This window comes from Tachypleus tridentatus, chromosome 13 (assembly GCF_004210375.1).
Source record: "Tachypleus tridentatus isolate NWPU-2018 chromosome 13, ASM421037v1, whole genome shotgun sequence".
NCBI classification, from domain to species: Eukaryota; Metazoa; Arthropoda; class Merostomata; order Xiphosura; family Limulidae; genus Tachypleus; species Tachypleus tridentatus.
In genome coordinates, this window is record NC_134837.1 from 106,255,663 (window position 1) to 106,274,861 (window position 19,199).

Below are 19,199 nucleotides of genomic sequence, written 5' to 3' on the forward strand. Positions count from 1 at the left end.
GTTGATGTGTACGTGTCCACTCAGTCTTTGCCATTTGATACACCCTTGGAGGCTGTAGCCATCCGTGGTTTATTCGGTCATACCATCACTGTTTGTTCTCTCAACCTGTTGCCTGAAGAAACCTGTGATCAGTCAGACCTAGATGATCTCATTGAGCAGTTACTGTCTCCATATTTAATCCTGATATTGATGGGAGAGGTCACTCCATAGAGCATATGCTCTTTGATCACAACCTTTATTTTTTCAACACTGGTTCTTATACTTGTTTTCATGTACCTAGTCAGTCTTTTACTGCTATTGATCTTTTAATTTTTCCTCTTCACTATTCCCCCACTTTTCATGGAGGGTTGACAATAACCTACTAGGCAGTGATAATTTTCCTATAATTTTGAAAGAGATTGCCCATGGTCTATGCCACCCGACCCACATGCCTTGATGGAAGTTGGAGACCAGGTCAACTGGCCCTCTTTCACTGCTCTCTCAGGACCTGATTTTGCCATCATTTGCAAACCATCAGTAGATGATTGCATGGCACCAGTGACGCACTGGATTGTTCAGTATATTGTATTTGTATCAACTCGCTTAGCTCCTGGAAGTGCTTCATGTTAGTTCTCACCCTGTTCTTGTTGATATTCAAAACCAAGTTGTCATTTTCTCTCTATCATCTACTTCTATCCATTTTTTCTGGATACCAGGCCATGTTGGCATTCATGGGAACAAACTTGTTGATATTGCAACTAAGTTTGTCTGCTCTGGTACTATCACCACCATGCCTGTCCCATACATGGACAATGGTCCTTTATTCAAGGCTCAGCTTCATGCCAGTTGGCAGTTGACTTGGAGTGAGCAACGTGCTTTTTTATAACAAGCTTTTCTCAGATCAAACTTTCTTTTGCTTTTTAGCCATCTTGTTTCTGTAAGGATTGGAAGGAGGGAAGTTGTTCTGGTTAGGCTACACATTCGTCACAGTTTTTAACTCATTGCTTTCTTTTATCTGGTATTGATGCACCAATATGTTGTCTGTGTGAAACTCAAGTCACAATAGCCCACATTTTACTGTCATACGATTGAGAGTGTTGGCACAATTTTAAACATATTTTTACCATGGGTTCACCCTTGATTTTAGACAGTGTCATTGGCGATAGTGACACTGTCCACCTCAGTTGTGCTTTTAAATTTTTAAAGGCCATTAGTCTTTTTAACTCTATTTAAGATTTTAATTTGAAGATTGGGCTGTGTTTTGTTTTAGCATGATTTCTTTTTACATATTTTAATGATTTTACTTTTTTTACCTTTTTACCGGTTGTTTGGCACAGATGGCCCAGTTGCTTTGCTCCAATAAATGTTAAACAACCAACCAACTTAAAGATGCAGTTTTGGAATTACAAAACCTTTAAATAATTAAACTTTAATATACATTTTTGAATTGCATGTTATGTGTGTTTTCACAAATTTAATGAAAAATTATCTTTAGTTCTTCTGTCACATTCTTTTAAATAACAGAAATAAGATATTTATATAGAGTATTTCATGTGAGCCAAACCTTTCATTATACTCCAAATAGTTTTAATACAAAATCTATTAAAAGCTTATAAATTTAAGTTTAATATATAAATTTAAGTATGAAAGAAGAAAATGACCAGCTTTGAATTAGGTTAAGTTCTTAGGACACGGACGCATGCACTCACGCACGGACACGCACACATGAAGATCTTAGGACAATAAGTATTTACAATACTTAATGATCCTTAACTTGCACAACAGAGTAAGTTCTAAAGAAACTTAGAAGTAGTTGAGGTGATGTAAAGGATTTGAATGTTAAGACAAAATGCAGTTTATCTGAAAAGTTATGTAATTGTCTCTGATGTAAAAGTTTTACAAAGCTCAGCACATCCCTCTTACTTCCAATTAAAAAAATTGGCTCTTAAACCTTACTGCCAAGTGCCATCTTTGATAAAGTGTATAAGGATAAACATTATACTTACAACATTACACACACACAAATGCACTTTCCTTTAGATTCAAAGCATAAGATAATTGGTTAATCAGTATCCTTATAGCCTGGAAAAATTTAGTACTCAACCATATTTCCTAAAATAATAATATTAATTTAATAAGGGCATGCCAGTTTTTACCTAATGTTAATCTTGAATATTAATATCACTTAGGCTTAGCATTATGAGCAGTTTGCTATTTAAAGGTAGATATAGCAAATATAAGGATGAAAGTATTATTTCTATTTTATATTTGTATTCAGATATTTTTATTTATCATAGAATAAGTTACATTTGCTTCTACAATTTAAATTTCTCACACTGATGTTTGGTATTTGAAACATTGTACCTTGTGAATGCTGACAGACACACAAATTCAACAGTTCTAACATGAAAAAATGATTTGAACAGTTTGTTTTTGCAGGATAACTTCATGTTTTATCAACATTAAATTAATTCATTTAATTGTATAGTTTTGGTGTATAAAAACTATGAATGCTAACAAGTTTATGAAAATTTTATAAGGTAAACTAATGAAACCATTGTACACATGAAAACAACAAAATTTGAGTGCCAATTGAAGCTACAAGATTAAAATTAATACAGCTCTTATATATTATGATACCATCATATGGATAATACTCTCTCTCCATAATCTTCAAAAAACATAAAATGCTGTTGCAACTCACCTTCAGATTTCTTATACAAACTGAAATCTAGATTTTCTGGGACAAACTTTGGCTCCTTCACTTTAGATTCTAAGGTGGCTTTATCTGAAGTCAGTGAGGCCACCTTTCTTAAGATGTTTCCATCTAAAGGAGGGACATTGACTATGGAAAAGAATTGACAACTGGCCGACAACTGACTTTCACTGTTTGTAAAAATTGAGACTGGTCTTAAGACCTCTTCAAAGTTTGAGAAATCCCATTTAACAATAGTTACTGCAGGTGTGGTACTGACTTTGTGTGGAATCAGAATAACTTTGTAGTGTTTAGTAACTGTGAAAGTACTTGTAAGAGGTCCAGTCTGGACATTCATGGTTGATCTAGTATTACTGGAATATCTATCCTTTGATATATTATAAATATTATGTACATCCACTTTATAATACTAGTCACTAGCTCCATGATTGGTTACCTTCCTATAAGAAATGTGCCACAAATATAAAACATAAATAATGTTGTCTTGAAAAAAGAATAACATCTTAAAGATGTTAATTTGTGGAAACTGCCTTTTCAAATGAAATTATAATATCTACTTATTTATAGATATAATTAAAAACAGTAAATTTGTGTAATTCCAACTTTTAAATATTCAAGATAAGTTTTGATTAAAAATAATGTTATAAAAGTATGAAGAAAGGACTGAAAATAAGTTTTAAAATATCATATCACAAATAATAACATACACTCTCCGAGTTCGATAAATTAACTTATTGTTATTTACCATATTTGGTAGAATATAGTATCTAATTATTTTATGAGCTAAAGACCAAAGCCTGAGCAGTGACAGAAAATAAATGTTTACATTTTTTTTTACTTTGCTCCACCCCTCACATGTGTAAGGAAGTATAATTCCTGATGTATTAATGCCATCTTCCATGTTGACCATTATTTTTATAAGTTATACAGTTTTTCACAAACATTATCCACAAGAAAAAATGTCATTCTTAGAATCAAATGAATGAAAGACTGTAAAAATTAAGAGAAGGAGATTACAAAAAAAAAGTCAAAATATTGATATAACATAAATAAATAGGGCTTTGGTTATACTTTGAAAAATAAACAGAATGACTGAATATGATGCAGTATGTACATGATATAAAAACAAATCTGTAAATTGATGGTTAATAAACATTAGATTCCAAATATGTATATATCCTATTTTAGTCCACAGTACGTGTAATAAGAGGTTGGATAATCAATTGTTAAAGATTTTCAGTATAATAATTGTATTTTTCAAGTAATTTCTTATAAAGAATGTTCTATATTGTATGATTTATCATAGCTATTTTTGTGAAATACTGATTTATCTGATGTTGATTTTTAGGTCCTAGGAAAAGAAAAGTTTCATACGCTTTGTTACAATATAGTGATTGGCAATCAACTGATCTTCAGAGGAAAGCCTAGGTCTCTTATTTCATCTGTTATTTTGTGCCTCAAGGTAAGGTATATAGGTAACATTTAATTTTATCCCATTGTATTTTTGCCCATTTAGTTGACCTCTTCTCCAGAAAACTTATCATTTACAGGTTGATTCATATAATAGGTTTCATTATGATAAGTTAAATATTTACAGTATTAAGTACTGTTAATAATTAATCATCATTTATTTTTTATTCATTTTACTTTACAAAAAAGTAGTTACCAGTTTTAATTCTTTCTGCACAGGTATCCTTTACTGTGCATATCAGAAGATTTTTAGTTACTTACATTCAAAGTTTAATTAAACTATGAACTTTTTTATACCAATTAGTACAGCATAAAATCCATATGTTGATATTGTATAGGTTTTAACTTTTAATTTTACAAGGCAATAATATAAAAAATACTGAATTTCCCTTATTGAAGGGATAGTGGATAAACGACATCTTTTCTCTAAGCATCTCCTCTGTTTTATTCACTGTCCCTTCAATAAGTATGAAATTCAACATAAGTTACTCACTATAAAATTGTCATTGTTCAGACAAACTGTAATTTTAATAGCCTTCAATTTTATTTAGTTACAGAATCATTAAATATAAAATCAGACCTCTCTTGCCATGCCCACCTGTCATATCCTCTACTACTCTTAATACTATATTGTGCATAACCAGAAAAGACAAGAGTTTTCATCTATTAAATGATATATTATATTTTGCTATTTTTTATACAGAGAATTGTCATTTTCACTGTCAGTACAAGCTTGGTTCCCATAGAAAAGGTAACAATTAACTGTGTGAATTTGTAGTGGCTATTGTTGCATAATTAGAAAGACAGAAAAATTATGATAGTTAAGGGAAATTGTCTACTTTTTGCATCCTATTATTCTATGTTCTTTAGTGTATTATTTAAATAAATAAATAAATAAAGTCTATCACTACCATTTGTATAAAAAAAAAGTAGGGTGAAGTGTCACTGAAAGTCAACAGAAAAAAAACAACCTTGGAAAGAACTTGTTTTTCATGGTTATTATTTATTCATTATTATAAAAGTAACTGAAATGTAAAAATAGGGATATCTTTAGGTTATACAAGGTTAGATTAGGTAAAATAAATAATATAATAATGTTTCACAAAGTGCACACATAAGCAGCTCAGAGTAGCTTATATAGTGTAATGTGAGTTCCAAGTTCCTCAAGTGATGTGCAACTTATAGTGGTATGAATAGTAGGACTTAGACATGGTTTCATGTTACAATTTGAAGTTATTCTAGAAAGAAAAGAGGGGTAATTTAGATTTATTTTGATTTTATTTTAGAGATGTAGAGAGATGGGGTAATGGAAGTAACAGATAAAGTGTAAAGTTTTACCAAAAACAAACATTTGGAATGTATTTTAGAGATTCCACAAGTGAAATCTGAGATTTTTAAGATAAATAAAAATATTTTTAATCTTAACATTAAAATCACTTTGCATGTGGAGTAGTAAAAAAAAACTGTATGGATAAATCTTGTTTTAGTGTATTAAAAGTACTTCATCAAAATATATGATTTGGTGTATGTTAAAGGCTTGTAATGTTTAATGAAACCTTTGAAATTTTGTGAAGATAAACTTACTGTTTTAAAAGTTATTAGTATCAAAACTGTAACGACTTTTAATGAGGAAAACAAGATTAGTTAAATTGTCTCAAGCCCATATTGAAATTTTTAGTGGACGTAAAAAATGTTACTTTGAAAAGGTTGGCAATTAAACTTCAGCAAAACATTCAGTTGGTACAAAAGTAATTTGAAATTGATAATTAAATTAAAAACCATAGTAAATGAAGGAATAGAAATGAAGAGGAAAAGAAAGAGGCTTCTTAATTATTGAGGCCTGGCATGGCATGATGGTTAAAGCACTAAACTCAAACTCTGAGGGTTGCAGGTTCAAGTTCTTGTTACCAAATATGCTTGCCCTTTTCAGCCTTAGAAAAGCTATAATGTGAGGAAGAATCCCACTATTCATTGGCAAAAGAGTAGTCCTAAGAATCAGAAGTGGATGAAACTAATTAATTGTATTACGTCTGGTCTATCACTGCTAATTTAAGGGCAGCTAGCACAGATAGCCCTTGAGTAGCTATGTATGAAATTCAAAAAACAAACAAAAAGGTTTTAACTGTTGGTTTTTGGCCTTTATGAACAAATAATGCATAAGAAGGGTATTGATGAATGTGGAATTGTCCATTTCCAAAAATGTCACCATGTCAAGTAATAACTTTTAAATTTAAGTTTACAATGTGATATTAACAACTCTTAGGTTTATAATGAATTTCTATTTATCAAGTGTAAATGTTTAACTTTATTTTATGTTTTAAATGCTAGGCCTCTTTTAGGCTGTTCTATATGTCTGTGGAATGACCTATGCAATTTTGTCAGCATTGATTACTTAATATTTTTTATGAGATTAAACTAGTGATCCTTGCAAAGACCATACGTGATGTAGATTCATTTTATGAAATGGATTATTTCACAGTATGGATGCTTTAAACATATAGATTTGAACATAAGACCAGTGAACTGCAAACTGCAGGTGAAAGGGGAAAAGTGCATTTAATGTGTGAGTTAAAACCTGATTTTTTTTTTTTTTGTTTCTATAACATTGATATAAAGGAGACTAATATATATTACATGTTTTAAATATAATTATGATTATGAACAAATATCAGACAAATTCTTTTTATTTTTGACTTTTACTCTGAGATTCATTTTTATGTAGGTGATGAGCTCCAGAATTTATTTCTGTATTGTTAATTCATAAATAACCATGTAAAGTATTCATCATGATTGACCAAACTTAATAACTTTTCACTTTGTTAGAAATTCATAATGTAACCCTCTTCCCAATTTTCTAATAAAAAAAAAGCAAACAATTTCTGTCATTTGTTCTTTTGCAACTAAATCAGTTATCCAGTTTTGTAAGTGAAGTTTGTAATTCCAACCAGTTTAAAGAAAATTATGACTTCTGACCATTAAAATGTGTCCTTAAATCAGTGTTCAATATAAACAGAAATGTTGACCATGAACATCAAGTTTGTTTATGTTCTGCCTTTGCAGATGCTGTTTTGTAATTATTACAGTTAAAAATAATACAAGTATGAAATAAAAACAAATTATGAAAATATGTGGAAACTATAAATGTCATTCCTGACAAATTAATTTTAATATTTGCAACTTATAAATTTCTATTATGTAGAGAAGTGTTAAATAACTCATGTTGGCTCAAAGTCTGAGAATGCATCAAAAATCTAGTAAAACATGAGATCTTTTATCAGGTAACTGGAAAGTGGAAAACTTAAGACTTGTTAATTGACCAAGTTTGATTGACATGCATTTGAGAACTCCTTCATCAGTTAGAACTACATATAGTTTAAAAATCTAATTCCTAAACTTTAATTCATTAAAAACATGTTATTTACAAAACAGAATGAGTAGTCTGATTGCATATAAAAAATGTGGCTATTCATTCTTATATAAAGGGAGAAGAGTTACTGTAAGTCATGTATTGAAGTGATTTATTTTTGTTTACAATTATTAATGTTTAATATGCATGATATATATATATATATATATATATTTAATATATTCATATTTCAAATTTAATTTTATACTTTTAATTTTTATTCTGTAGGATCTACTTCCCAGAGGGTGTTTTCATCCTGTGCTGAACAGTGACATTTATGAAGATTCATGGAAATGTAATGTTTTGAGTCTTAATGAGGATGTTCAAATTCCTGCTCACGTCTTGTCCTCTAGTTTACACCTCTGCATCGATGTTTGTATAAATTCATCGCAGAAGGTTTCTTCAAGTAGAAATATTGGGGATTATGAGTTCACTTTGCACTTCAATGGAAAATTACCAGAAAAAAGTATAATTTTATAGTTTGTACTTTTAAGTTTCAGCTGATATAAACATTAACAGATGCAATTTTAGGCATAAATGATGATTGCATAAAAAATATTTTTCTTGGGTAGTATTTACTTATTCATTATTATTCCAAAATTTACTGCCAATTTTGAAGTATAAAAGATTTGTAAATGATAAAATTTTGATTATTTATTAACATAAAATGAAATAAAATAAATCAAAGTTTATTTCCAAAGTGGATATTAATATTTTTTTGATTTTAAAAGTGCTTTTTTATTTAATGAAAAATTTTATACGTTGTGCAGAGTTCAGATGTTTCTAACATTCTTAATCACGTTACAGTTCCTCAAGTACTCACTGAAATGGAAAGAGCCATACAGAATCCTACATTTTCAAAATCTTCCTTGGAAACATTTTTGTTCACCATCAAAGAAGTCTGGATGAAGTAAGAGATGAGAAATATAGCTAGTGTAATATAAATATGCCTTTGGAACAGAGGCTGGTGTTTGCGTAGCATTCATGCACAATTGGTATAATTTCTTAGCTTGGATTGATTTTGTCAGATTGGATCAGTCAGTAAAACCTTTACATGTCATATTTTTGGAAAATCAAAACATTTTCATTAAAATGTTAACTTTTTTTTATTGTTGATGCCTTATATATATAGTTAAACTATTAATAAAAGTAATATTTAAATTACCACTGCTTATAGCATTTGGTATTGTATCTTCAGAACATATTTCACATGTGTAAACATCAGTTGTATATTTTATTTTAGGATTTAATGGTTGTTAGTTATAGTTTATTTCATGTATCAAATGGCTGTGTAGTTATAAAACTAGAAAATTAAAGGTAAACTTAATTTACTTGTTTCCTTCCCAAGAACCAAGCTGTATTTGATCTGTAATTAGTTAAGTGATAACATCTGTTTAACATAATTAATGTAAATGGAGGTATGCCTTTAATTTGAAATTTGGAAAGACAATTCAGAATCTTGAAATACAAATCAATATTATGATTAAATACTGTTCACAGGTACCACAAAGATCCTTTGTCTGAAATAAGTTATTTTATTGTGAACATATGAATTTTTTTCTAGCAAAGTAAAGGTCTTGTTCACGTTTTCACGTGCTGGTCAGAGGTCATCAGAAGAGGCGAACAAACTACTTCAGGTCCTTGGAGCTTATGATTATGACAAAGAGGTTAGTATTACTATTTTTTTGAAACAACAAAGACTTATTTGTTAATTTAAGTGTCAGGGGAAAAAAAACTACAAATTTATGACTCCAAAGTAGTTCTACAATTTTCATTGCATATTTTCAAGCTCATTCATTACTTTTCTTCAGATAACGAACTTTGTTAAATGACTCTCACCTGAAAGGAAATTTAAGAATGGACTCAGAACTTGCAGTAAATGAATATAATGTGGAGTTAACATGGAAGTATAATTTCATTCCAAAGGCTGGCTCACAAGATTTATAATAATATAGAAAATTTTTAATTGATTTTTTTTTCTTAGCAAGCATGGTATATTTTATAAACATATTAACCTTTGTATAACCTTATTTTTAAACTGATGATAATACAGCTTACAAAAAAACATGTACTATTAAAATATAGGTAAAAGTATATTTCTCTTGATTGTGGTGTAAAGTGTAGTAGATAAAACTATGAAACTGTTTTTAAGATTGAACTTTGCAGTTTCAGATTTGTTTCATAACTGATACTTCATAAATTACTTGCTTTGTAGTAGCAGTGTTTTGAAACAGTGACTTTAGAAGCTGTGGTATTGATTTCATTATTTAAGTTTTTAATATACAAGGTCCAGCATAGTTTGGCAATTATTAATTTCAGAATTTCCCTCATAATCCTTTCACTTCATAATTAGATTTCACAGTAAATTTCCAGTCAGTGCTTTTTCTCCATCAAGCAACATCATTTTGTAGTAGTATAATTCGCTGTATTGTGATATATGAGACACACTTACATCATTTTAGTTTTTTGCTCATAACTTAAAGATGTATGGTGTATTATAAATATTATGCTAATACACATCTATATAAATTTTTATGTAAATTAAACGACAAATAAACTGGTTATAAACAAATAACCAAAAATAGGAGGAGCAGAAAGTGTTTGTACATTTTTGAAAGTGTATAAAAACTGATATTTCCCTAAAAATTTTGTTTAGTTTGGCAAATAAATTACATTATACCATTTCAGAACTAGACATAATTATTGGAATTTAGCTAGCAAAAAATTTACTTCTGGCAATTTAGCGCTGTCTCCGTCATTATCTGCTTGGTCATCATGGCGAACAGGAAACAACTGTCCAGTGATTTAAAAAACCAAATTATTGTAAGATACAAGTCTCGTATGTCTCTTTCCGGTATTGCTACACAACTTAATGTGCCAAAATCTACTGTTCTAAGCATAATTGCCAAGTTTAAGCTTATAGAATCAACTGCTAACCTCCCTCGTTCCGGACGCCCCACCAAAATTCCAGAGAGAACCAAGAGGAAGGTTCTCAGAGAAGTTAATAGGAATCCTCGTTTAATACGTAATGACATACAGAAACTGGTAAGGGAAACTGGGGTTGAAATAAGCACCTCTAAGTTACAAACATGTTACGCTCTTCTGGGTTCAAAGTATGCCGTCCTCATAGAACTCCATATTTAAAGCCTGTTCATTTAGAAGCATGATTGAGGTATGCAAGAAAGCATGTAGATAAACCCTTTACCTATTGGAAGAGTATTCTTTGGTCAGGCGAGACTAAAATCGAGCTTTTCGGTCACAATGATGTTTGCTATATTTTCTGTAAGAAGGGGGAACAAAATCTTCCAAAGAATCCTGCTCCTACAGTTAAACACTGAGATGGCTCGATCATACTATGGGGTTTCTTCAGCTCTTCTGGTGTAGGCAGCCTTCACCGCTTCAACGGAATCATGAAAAAAGAAGAGTATGTTGATATATTAGGCACTTTTATCAAGAATGATGTTCGGAACTTGCAGCTTTGGCATCGTTGGATCTTCCAGCACGACAGTGACCCTAAGCACACATCGAAATATGTGCAATCCTGGTTGCAAAGGAACCACATAAGCATTCTGGAGTGGCCATTGCAGTCACCCAATCTCAATCCAATTGAAAACGTTTGGCATGAGTTGAAGACCAGGGTTCATCAGTGCCATCCGAGAAACTTGCAAGAGTTGGAGGTCTTCTGTAAAGAAGAATGGAAGAAGATACCAGTCAAATAGTGTCAAATGACAATGGAGGGCTATGAGGAGAGATTGTGCCAAGTAATTCACCTGAAAGGCTACACAACTGACCATTAAAGTAGATGCACGAACACTTAAGTTTGTTTGGTTATTTGTTTATAAACAGTTTATTTGTCATTCAATTTACATAAAAATGTATGTAGATATGTGTTAGTATAATATTTATAATATACTGTACTTTCATTATCCTAATCATGATACATTTTAAGTTGTGAGGAAAAACTACTTATGACGCAGGGGTACAAACACTTTCTGTCGTAACTGTACATTGCACATCACTAACATACCTGCATTATGGTAAAAACACAAAGAAAATATAACAGTCAACTGATATATTTGCATATAGGTGACATTGGTGCCTTTTCATTACCTGATGGCTGGTAGCTCAGTTGAAAGATTATTTATACTTGTGTTTCCTGTTTATGCTCTCGGATATCAACACATTTGCTGTCTGTTGAACAATTTAAGTTTGTAGAGAATTGTTGCTTTTTGATATGGAGAGAACAATTTGTTAATGGCTGTAATGAAAAGTTGATCTTTGCTGTCAATGGTAATTAATCTTCTGTCAGCTATAGTTACTTTCCACAGTGAATAGGCTAAAAAATGTTATGCTTGAATAAAGAAGAATTTACTTGATTTACTCTTGAATTCCAAATATTATGATATTATTTTGAGAGGATGAAATACTCTAAGTACTTCCTCTGACTCGTTTATTACTGGCTAAATTTAAAACTTTCCCTTGGTTCTTTAGCTATTGTTTTTTGTTACCATCTAGCTATTTTGTTTCAAACTTTGTATGTGATTATATTGAATTCTGAATTTATTCATGCACTGTCTCAGTTTTATTATCTTTCAGGATTCACCTGTTTCTTTGTGTTGTTTGTACTTATTATTTCTGTTAATCTGTTACTTAATTTCTTTGTTCGTGAATTTTGAAATTTATCCTTGATACATTTTTCACTTAATTTACAATTAATTTGAAATACATTAATATACAGCATTTGATATAAAGGCAAAAGATAAATACTACTTTTATAAACAAAAATTATATTTAAAAGCAGATGAAACAGATAATCTGCCTGGTGAAATGGGGATTAGATACTATTTTGACCTGCTCCTGTACATCTTCATCAGGTCTTCAACTTGTGTGTGTGTGTGGTAGTGATGATGTAGATTATGTGTGACCATAATGAGGAGCTTGATAATGCAATTAAAAAAGCTGTTATTTGAATTCTATTTTTAGACATCATAAAGAAATTATTAAAATTATTGGAGATAAAAAAGAATTGCATGATTAATATTTTGGTCAAATAACCTTCTTTATAATATGTTTTATTATGAGTTAAACCATTTAAGTTTAAAGCAGTTTTCCATTGTCAATGTGTAACATCGATGAGTGGTTTAAGTGCAGTTTTTTGAGTATGTGTGTACTTGTACAAAGAAAACCAGAAATGTATCATCATATGACAACTTGTTATGCAAAACTATCTTTAACACTCATATTATTAACAACAATACAAAACAACAATTATAGGAAATAGTATAACATTATGTCAGGCAAAAAGTTGACATGGTAATGGTCATGAGAAAATTATTTAAAAAGTATAAAGAAAGGGTTGTGTTTTATTTCATCTTTTAAATTATTTATTGTGTTAAGAAGCTTTAGTTGATAATTTTTTTGTCAGTTGCTTCACAATATCTTATAAATTATCATGTTTTTTCTTAATGCACATTTGTTGACCTGTATGAGTATCATAAAAACTGTCTAGATTGAAAGCTCATTTTGAATATGCTTTAAAGTAGACTAACAACTGTCACATTCAAGTACTGAAGTTTTGTTTTAAAGTGATAAACACGGGTGGAATAAAAAATACTTCATTTATAGGAGCAGTTGAGCACTGTAAGTGCAACATTTATGTATTTGTTTTGAAAAAATGTAAGTAAAAGATTTTTTCCCTTGTAAACAAGAGCTAGATAAAGACATCCAACCAATCAACAGTAAGTTTTGAATGTGTACATGAAACTTGATTATACTATAATTAAAGCTTTAATTCTTTAAACCCATCAGTTTTTGAGCATTCTACTTGAATTATTTTTCATGACTTCCTAATAATCATCAACACAACTTATAAAATTTAAAATTTCTTTTGTTTTTTCTTTAGCTTCAGGGATACCCACATGAAGCATTGTTGTGTAAATAGCTTCAAACATTGTTAAACATTTGGAGTCACCTTCTGGTGTATAAATTGGATTTTTTGGCTGGATGCTGGTAGCATCTGTTTGAATTTAAGGAGTTAATAAAATGTAACATACACTTCTAAAAGCTCATTTAGGCTAGCTGGAAGAATAGTACTTACTTTTGTGAAAAACATGACCTTGTATTTTTATGAGTATTTTGACATAATGTTCTTATAATAACAAATAACTTTATACTGCTTGGATGCAAAAATTAAATATATACATATATATATATATTACCACAATATTCCACTATATGCAGTAGTTCTATGATATTTAAGTTTCTGACCATAAACTTGCATTAAGTAACCAGCACATCACCACACTAGAACAAGGAAGCCATTGTTGTGAGGTATGATATTATACATAGGAAAGCAACCACAGTGAATATAACTTCTTTGAAAGAAAGTATTATCAGTGTTCTTTATGAGTTATGAGCATGATTGTAATTGTTAATGATAGCGAGGAGAAAGTTAAATTATTGTTTAGTTGTCAGACAATTTGTTTCAAGAATAACTTTAAGGTTTCTACTACCTTTAAATGACATATTAATCAGAACAGCTGCTCAGAATATAATGAGCTGTAGTGAGTTTACATATCAATTCCAGTGTTATCCTGTACCAAATGTCTAGTTTAGTGTGAATTATATATTTTAACCATGGCTTTCTATTTCTCTTATAATAGTGTTTTTTACTTTAATTATATACAACATGATTAAAAAAATTACATGACTATATTCTAACCTTTGTGAACATTATTTTGAGAGTGAGGTGAAGTTGATCTTTAAGATGTTTACTTATTACAAAATAATTGGTTTTTCTATCTGATCAGTTAAAGTAATTGCTAATTGAATTTAATAATTCCTGGTTAGGTAAAAGTCAATAAATTTGCTGAAATTATATCAAAGTTTTTTTTGTTTTTTTTTTTTTCATTGTAGCTTTTGAAGTTTTGGATGACAGGTCTCAGTATGCACTACAAGACCCATGTTTTATCTGCTTCTATCCAGCAAGGTGCTGGTCATGAAGGACCTGTCTACTGAAAAAAACACCTTGTGTTGGTGCCTTGGATTAGAATTGTTATATTGTGAGCAGTATCATCAGAAAACTTTAGATTAAATAGAACTGGCTGCTGATATCATGAAGATTTAGTATTTTCTAATGGAATAAATAGATCAGTGCTAATAACTTGTGGTAAATATAATGGTGTAAAGTTATTGTACAGAATTATCCAGAAAGTGAAGAATATTGCTTACTTCTCTTCTTCATCAAAATAAGGCTGCAATACCAGAACAGCCTGTTTGTATCCTAAAGGCAAAGTTTCCCTTGCATAAAATAACTTGAAACTTCTTTTTTATATCATAGGATATGATTATACTGGATTTCAACACAATATTGTATTGTCTTTGTTGGTTATAGACATATACATCTTGTACTGTTTGATTGGGGTATTTGTAATTATGAAAAACTATTTTTAGTAATTTTCAAGTTATTGTAGTTGCTTGTAATCAAAATCATTAGATAAATATCTTCTAAACAATCTTAATGTTTAAATATATATATACGAGGTCTGTTCAAAAAATACGTGGACTGAGGTCATAAAACAAAATGTACTTTATTTAGAAGTTACAGGTCTGAGACCCCTTCAAAGTACTCTCCTCCCCAATGCACACACTTATCCCAATGGTGTTTTCACTTGTTGAAACAGTCCTGGTAAGCTTCTTTTGTAATGTCCTCTAGCTCCTTTGTCGCATTTGCCTTAATCTCGGGAATCGTCTCAAATCTTCTTCCTTTCAAGGGTCTTTTGAGTTTGGGGAACAAGAAAAAATTGCAAGGGGGGTGGGGAAGAACAGTGATCGAGTGTTTGGCCAAAAACTCACGAGTTCTGAGGGCTGAATTTCGCAGCAGCGCGGTGCATCTTCAATTTTTCGGTCAAAATCTCGTAACAAGATCCAACTGATATCCCACACTCTTCAGCAAACTCCCTGATAGTCAGACGTCGAGTTGCCCGCACCAGGGTGTTGATTTTGTCGACGTGTGGGTCGTCAGTTGACGTGGAAGGACGTCCAGGACGCTCATCATCTTCAATGGACTGTCGACCATCCTTAAAACGTTCATGCCACTTGAAACATGCTGTACGCTTCATAGCAACATCACCGTAAGCCGTGTTAAGCATAGCAAAAGTTTCAGTTGCAGATTTTCCAAGTTTAACACAAAATTTCACAGCAAGTTGTTGCTCCTTCAGGTCATTCATTCTGAAATCTGCCAAACGAAAAAATCGCACTTCACTTAAAACCGCGTAGCTAATACACAAATGAAGATATCTGCAATCGGGAAATGGCGTCGTAATCAGCTGATCTGTGCGAACCTAGCGACACCAAGCGGATTCCCCTGGAAACAACTGGAGCCGTGCAATTCAAACAGTCTGCATATTTTTTGAACAGCCTTCATATATTTACATCTTCAAATATAAAATATAAACGTAAAAATGAGGTATGTCACAATGTCAAAACTTTGTAAAGTTGTTATTAATGTCCTCAAGTACTGTACATGACCAGGAAATAGTACTAATAGAACATGCATCTTACTTTCAATATTGACTTGGTGTTTCTTGCATTTTGGGTACCCTTACATGATACCATGTTGTTACAGATGCAACTGACTTGCCATGTTGTGATGAGAAACTTGATAACATTAGTTACAACACTTCTGAATTCATATTTTTTATGATATTTTATTTTTGGATGAATAATTTTTTGATCACCTGGTATATTTAAAAAACAAAAGGTGTTCTTATGGGGGAAACTTATTCTTTCTTTCCTGTGATTAAAAAGCTTTGCTAGGACTGATTATATTATAATGTGATTGGCCATAAATACAAAAAAGAAAGAAAGGCTGAATGTCATCATTATGCAGGTTTATAGACAAAGGTAAGTTATCAGATATATATGTATCTGTAGTGGCTGTGATATAGTGTTTGATGCATGTGTACATGTGATTAGGTATTTCTGAGCTTAACAAAAAATTTAATTTAGTTTAAATATGTAGTCCTTTACTCACATCTAATAACTTAAAATAGGTGTTTGTTTAACATACCATCACAATTAATTATTCATTATTATTTCAGTGAACTAACTGATATTTATTTATTCAGTATTATGTGAAACGTACTTTGTTTACTAGCTTCAATTTTCCAAGCATTGTTTATGGTGATGAGCCCCAAACCTTGCAAAACCAATTTGTTACAGTGAAAGTAGCAAATCAAATAATATAAAAGGATGCTACATTGTCTTTACTTCACTGAAATTCATGTGTGATGAAGAAAAGAAATAAACAAAGAACATAGTTTAAATTGACCTCGAAGGGTCAAACAGATGTTTCTAGACTGTAAAAATAAAGGTTCTTTGTGTAAGATACATACTACATTAATTTGATTTTAAAAATTCATAAGACAATTTTTTGTGGCTTCCTGTAAATATTAAACTTAACAAGTATCTCAGATGCCTTTGAACTAGAGTTTATAAATAAGGTATGACTAATAGTATAGTTAGTATTTTGGATCTTGAGTTGCTGTTGCATATAACAGGTTTGCTAGAATATTTCTTGAGAAGAGTATTTTTTATTATTATAAATGGCATTTTTTACCTTTTACTATAAATATCCTGTAGATTCAATTCTCCATGAACAGAACGTTTGTTTAGTATGAGGTTATCGTTTAATAAAATTATATCTCAGACAACCCAAGGAATAGAAAGTGTTTCTTAAACTCTTACATTTTATTTTTCTGGAATTAAGGACAGTTTCAATTTTTAATTGGAGTTGAATTTAGTTTGTTCTTTGCCTTTTAATGAGCTTTTACCAATATTACAATATAAATTTCTATTTCATATAAAGCTGTTATTTTGTACATAGTTTTCAAAAATATATTCTTGTAATAAATTTTTCAAGAATTGTTTAAACAAATATGCTATCAGTATCAATTATATATGAATTAAGTAATTACAGAATGGGTAACAATTTAAATGCGTGTAAATAAATTGTGGTTTCTTTAGGCTGTTAAAACATTGAAAAAGTAGATAATGTAATTCAGAGAAATGGTTCAAATTAATGACGAAAAACAATTATGTGGCCAATGTTTCAGTTAATTCTGTTTTATTCACGCAAAATATTGACAATATAATTTTTTCTTCTCTTTAACCATTTCTTTTATTTTAAGACTTTATCATGCTCTTGTTACATTTGTTTATTGTTGATATTAAAACACTTGGAATAGATTTTTAATAGGGAACCATATGTATTTATTTGTTTGGTTTTGAATTGAAATACAGTGTGCAAATTATTTTACTACTTATGTGTTGCATTAAGTTATTTAGTCTTACACATGGTGTAATTTAGTGAAATTGTGTGATAAATGAGCAGTGTTCAGACAACTCTTACGTTGGATATGATAGAAGATATTTAGTTCTTGGGTGTATTCATTATTTATGATTTAAATCCTTTTGGACAGGATAACTTTGTGATGATCCGAGAGAGAAAGAAATTTTTGCTGTTAGCATATTTAAGATCGAAGTAATGAAACATATGGTTTTCAAACTTGTGATATCACACTAATTGTACATTATGTTAAATAAATAGTTATTTAAACATTTCCTTCTTAATATTCTATACTTGACAAAAGAACTTAAGAGTATAACTTAGTGTAAATCTGTGTATAGTAGTGTAATTTATGTAATATTATTTTCTACTCTTACTGCATTAATTGTGGTCGTTTATCTAAGTATTACGTATTATGTCTTCCAAGATCTATATGGAGTTCTTTATCCACAATCGTGATTATCATAATAATAGCACTTAATTGGGGTAACAAATAATTATTTGTGATTTTTTGTTTTAAATATTGATAAGACAAAGTTCAGCTGATCAGTATAAGAATATATGTAACAGATTGTAAAGAATGACGTTTGAGAAAGATAAGTTTCAAGATGAGATTTAAAATATCACATGTTTAACGAAGTATATTTAATGAACAAGGTTAAATCTCACTACTGTTAATGAATGACAATAAACTTCATTTTATTCACAAACTAAGTTTTCAATTCTATATGTCGTTTATGTAATTATCCTAAATTTAAAGACGGAATTCCTAAAACGCATCGCTCGTACGTAGTCTTATAAATTTACACGACAAAGGTGTAACCATAGCTATGTGGGCTATATAATTCGTTGTTTGAGCTCAAGAGTTATAAAGCATGTGCAAAATACGTCATATAATCATCCGACCATTCTTCGTCATCATTTAACAGATGTCCCTCTGTCAAAGAACGCTGCCTCAAACTCGCCTTTAAATACAATAAAATAGCTGCGGCCTGAAACACACAATAAACTTTTAACTTTAAACAACTGTCATTAACGCTCTCCGTGTGGCAGACTTTTATTTCATCCAGAAATTACATCTTGCAATCGAAACCAATAAAATATCAAAATTCTACCAGCAGACAAAGGAAACAGTATAGTCATCCTAGATGTCAACGGTTATGACACGAAGATCAAACAGTTATTAGACAAACACCAATGATCCTACAGAAAAGACAGAGACTCGTCAATACAACACTGAACAAACTAAAGAAACAAGGCTTAACGAAAAACTAGCTAAA

General features: G+C 30.5%; 1 protein-coding gene across 2 annotated transcripts in view; it reads left to right on the forward strand.

Moving 5' to 3' along the window:
* BHD (folliculin) overlaps positions 1-18,191 on the forward strand; it is a 50,885-nt gene extending 32,694 nt beyond the window's left edge. Inside the window, exons 7-12 of one of the 2 annotated variants that reach the window (XM_076475018.1) lie at positions 4,044-4,157; positions 4,869-4,916; positions 7,800-8,037; positions 8,379-8,481; positions 9,136-9,238; positions 14,487-18,191. In XM_076475018.1, the coding sequence (XP_076331133.1) occupies positions 4,044-4,157; positions 4,869-4,916; positions 7,800-8,037; positions 8,379-8,481; positions 9,136-9,238; positions 14,487-14,588 (708 nt within the window). In that variant the 3' untranslated portion in view covers positions 14,589-18,191. The remainder of the gene's footprint in view (positions 1-4,043; positions 4,158-4,868; positions 4,917-7,799; positions 8,038-8,378; positions 8,482-9,135; positions 9,239-14,486) is intronic. The other variant, XM_076475019.1, reaches the window with a different exon arrangement.
* Positions 18,192-19,199: the final 1,008 nt, after the last annotated feature.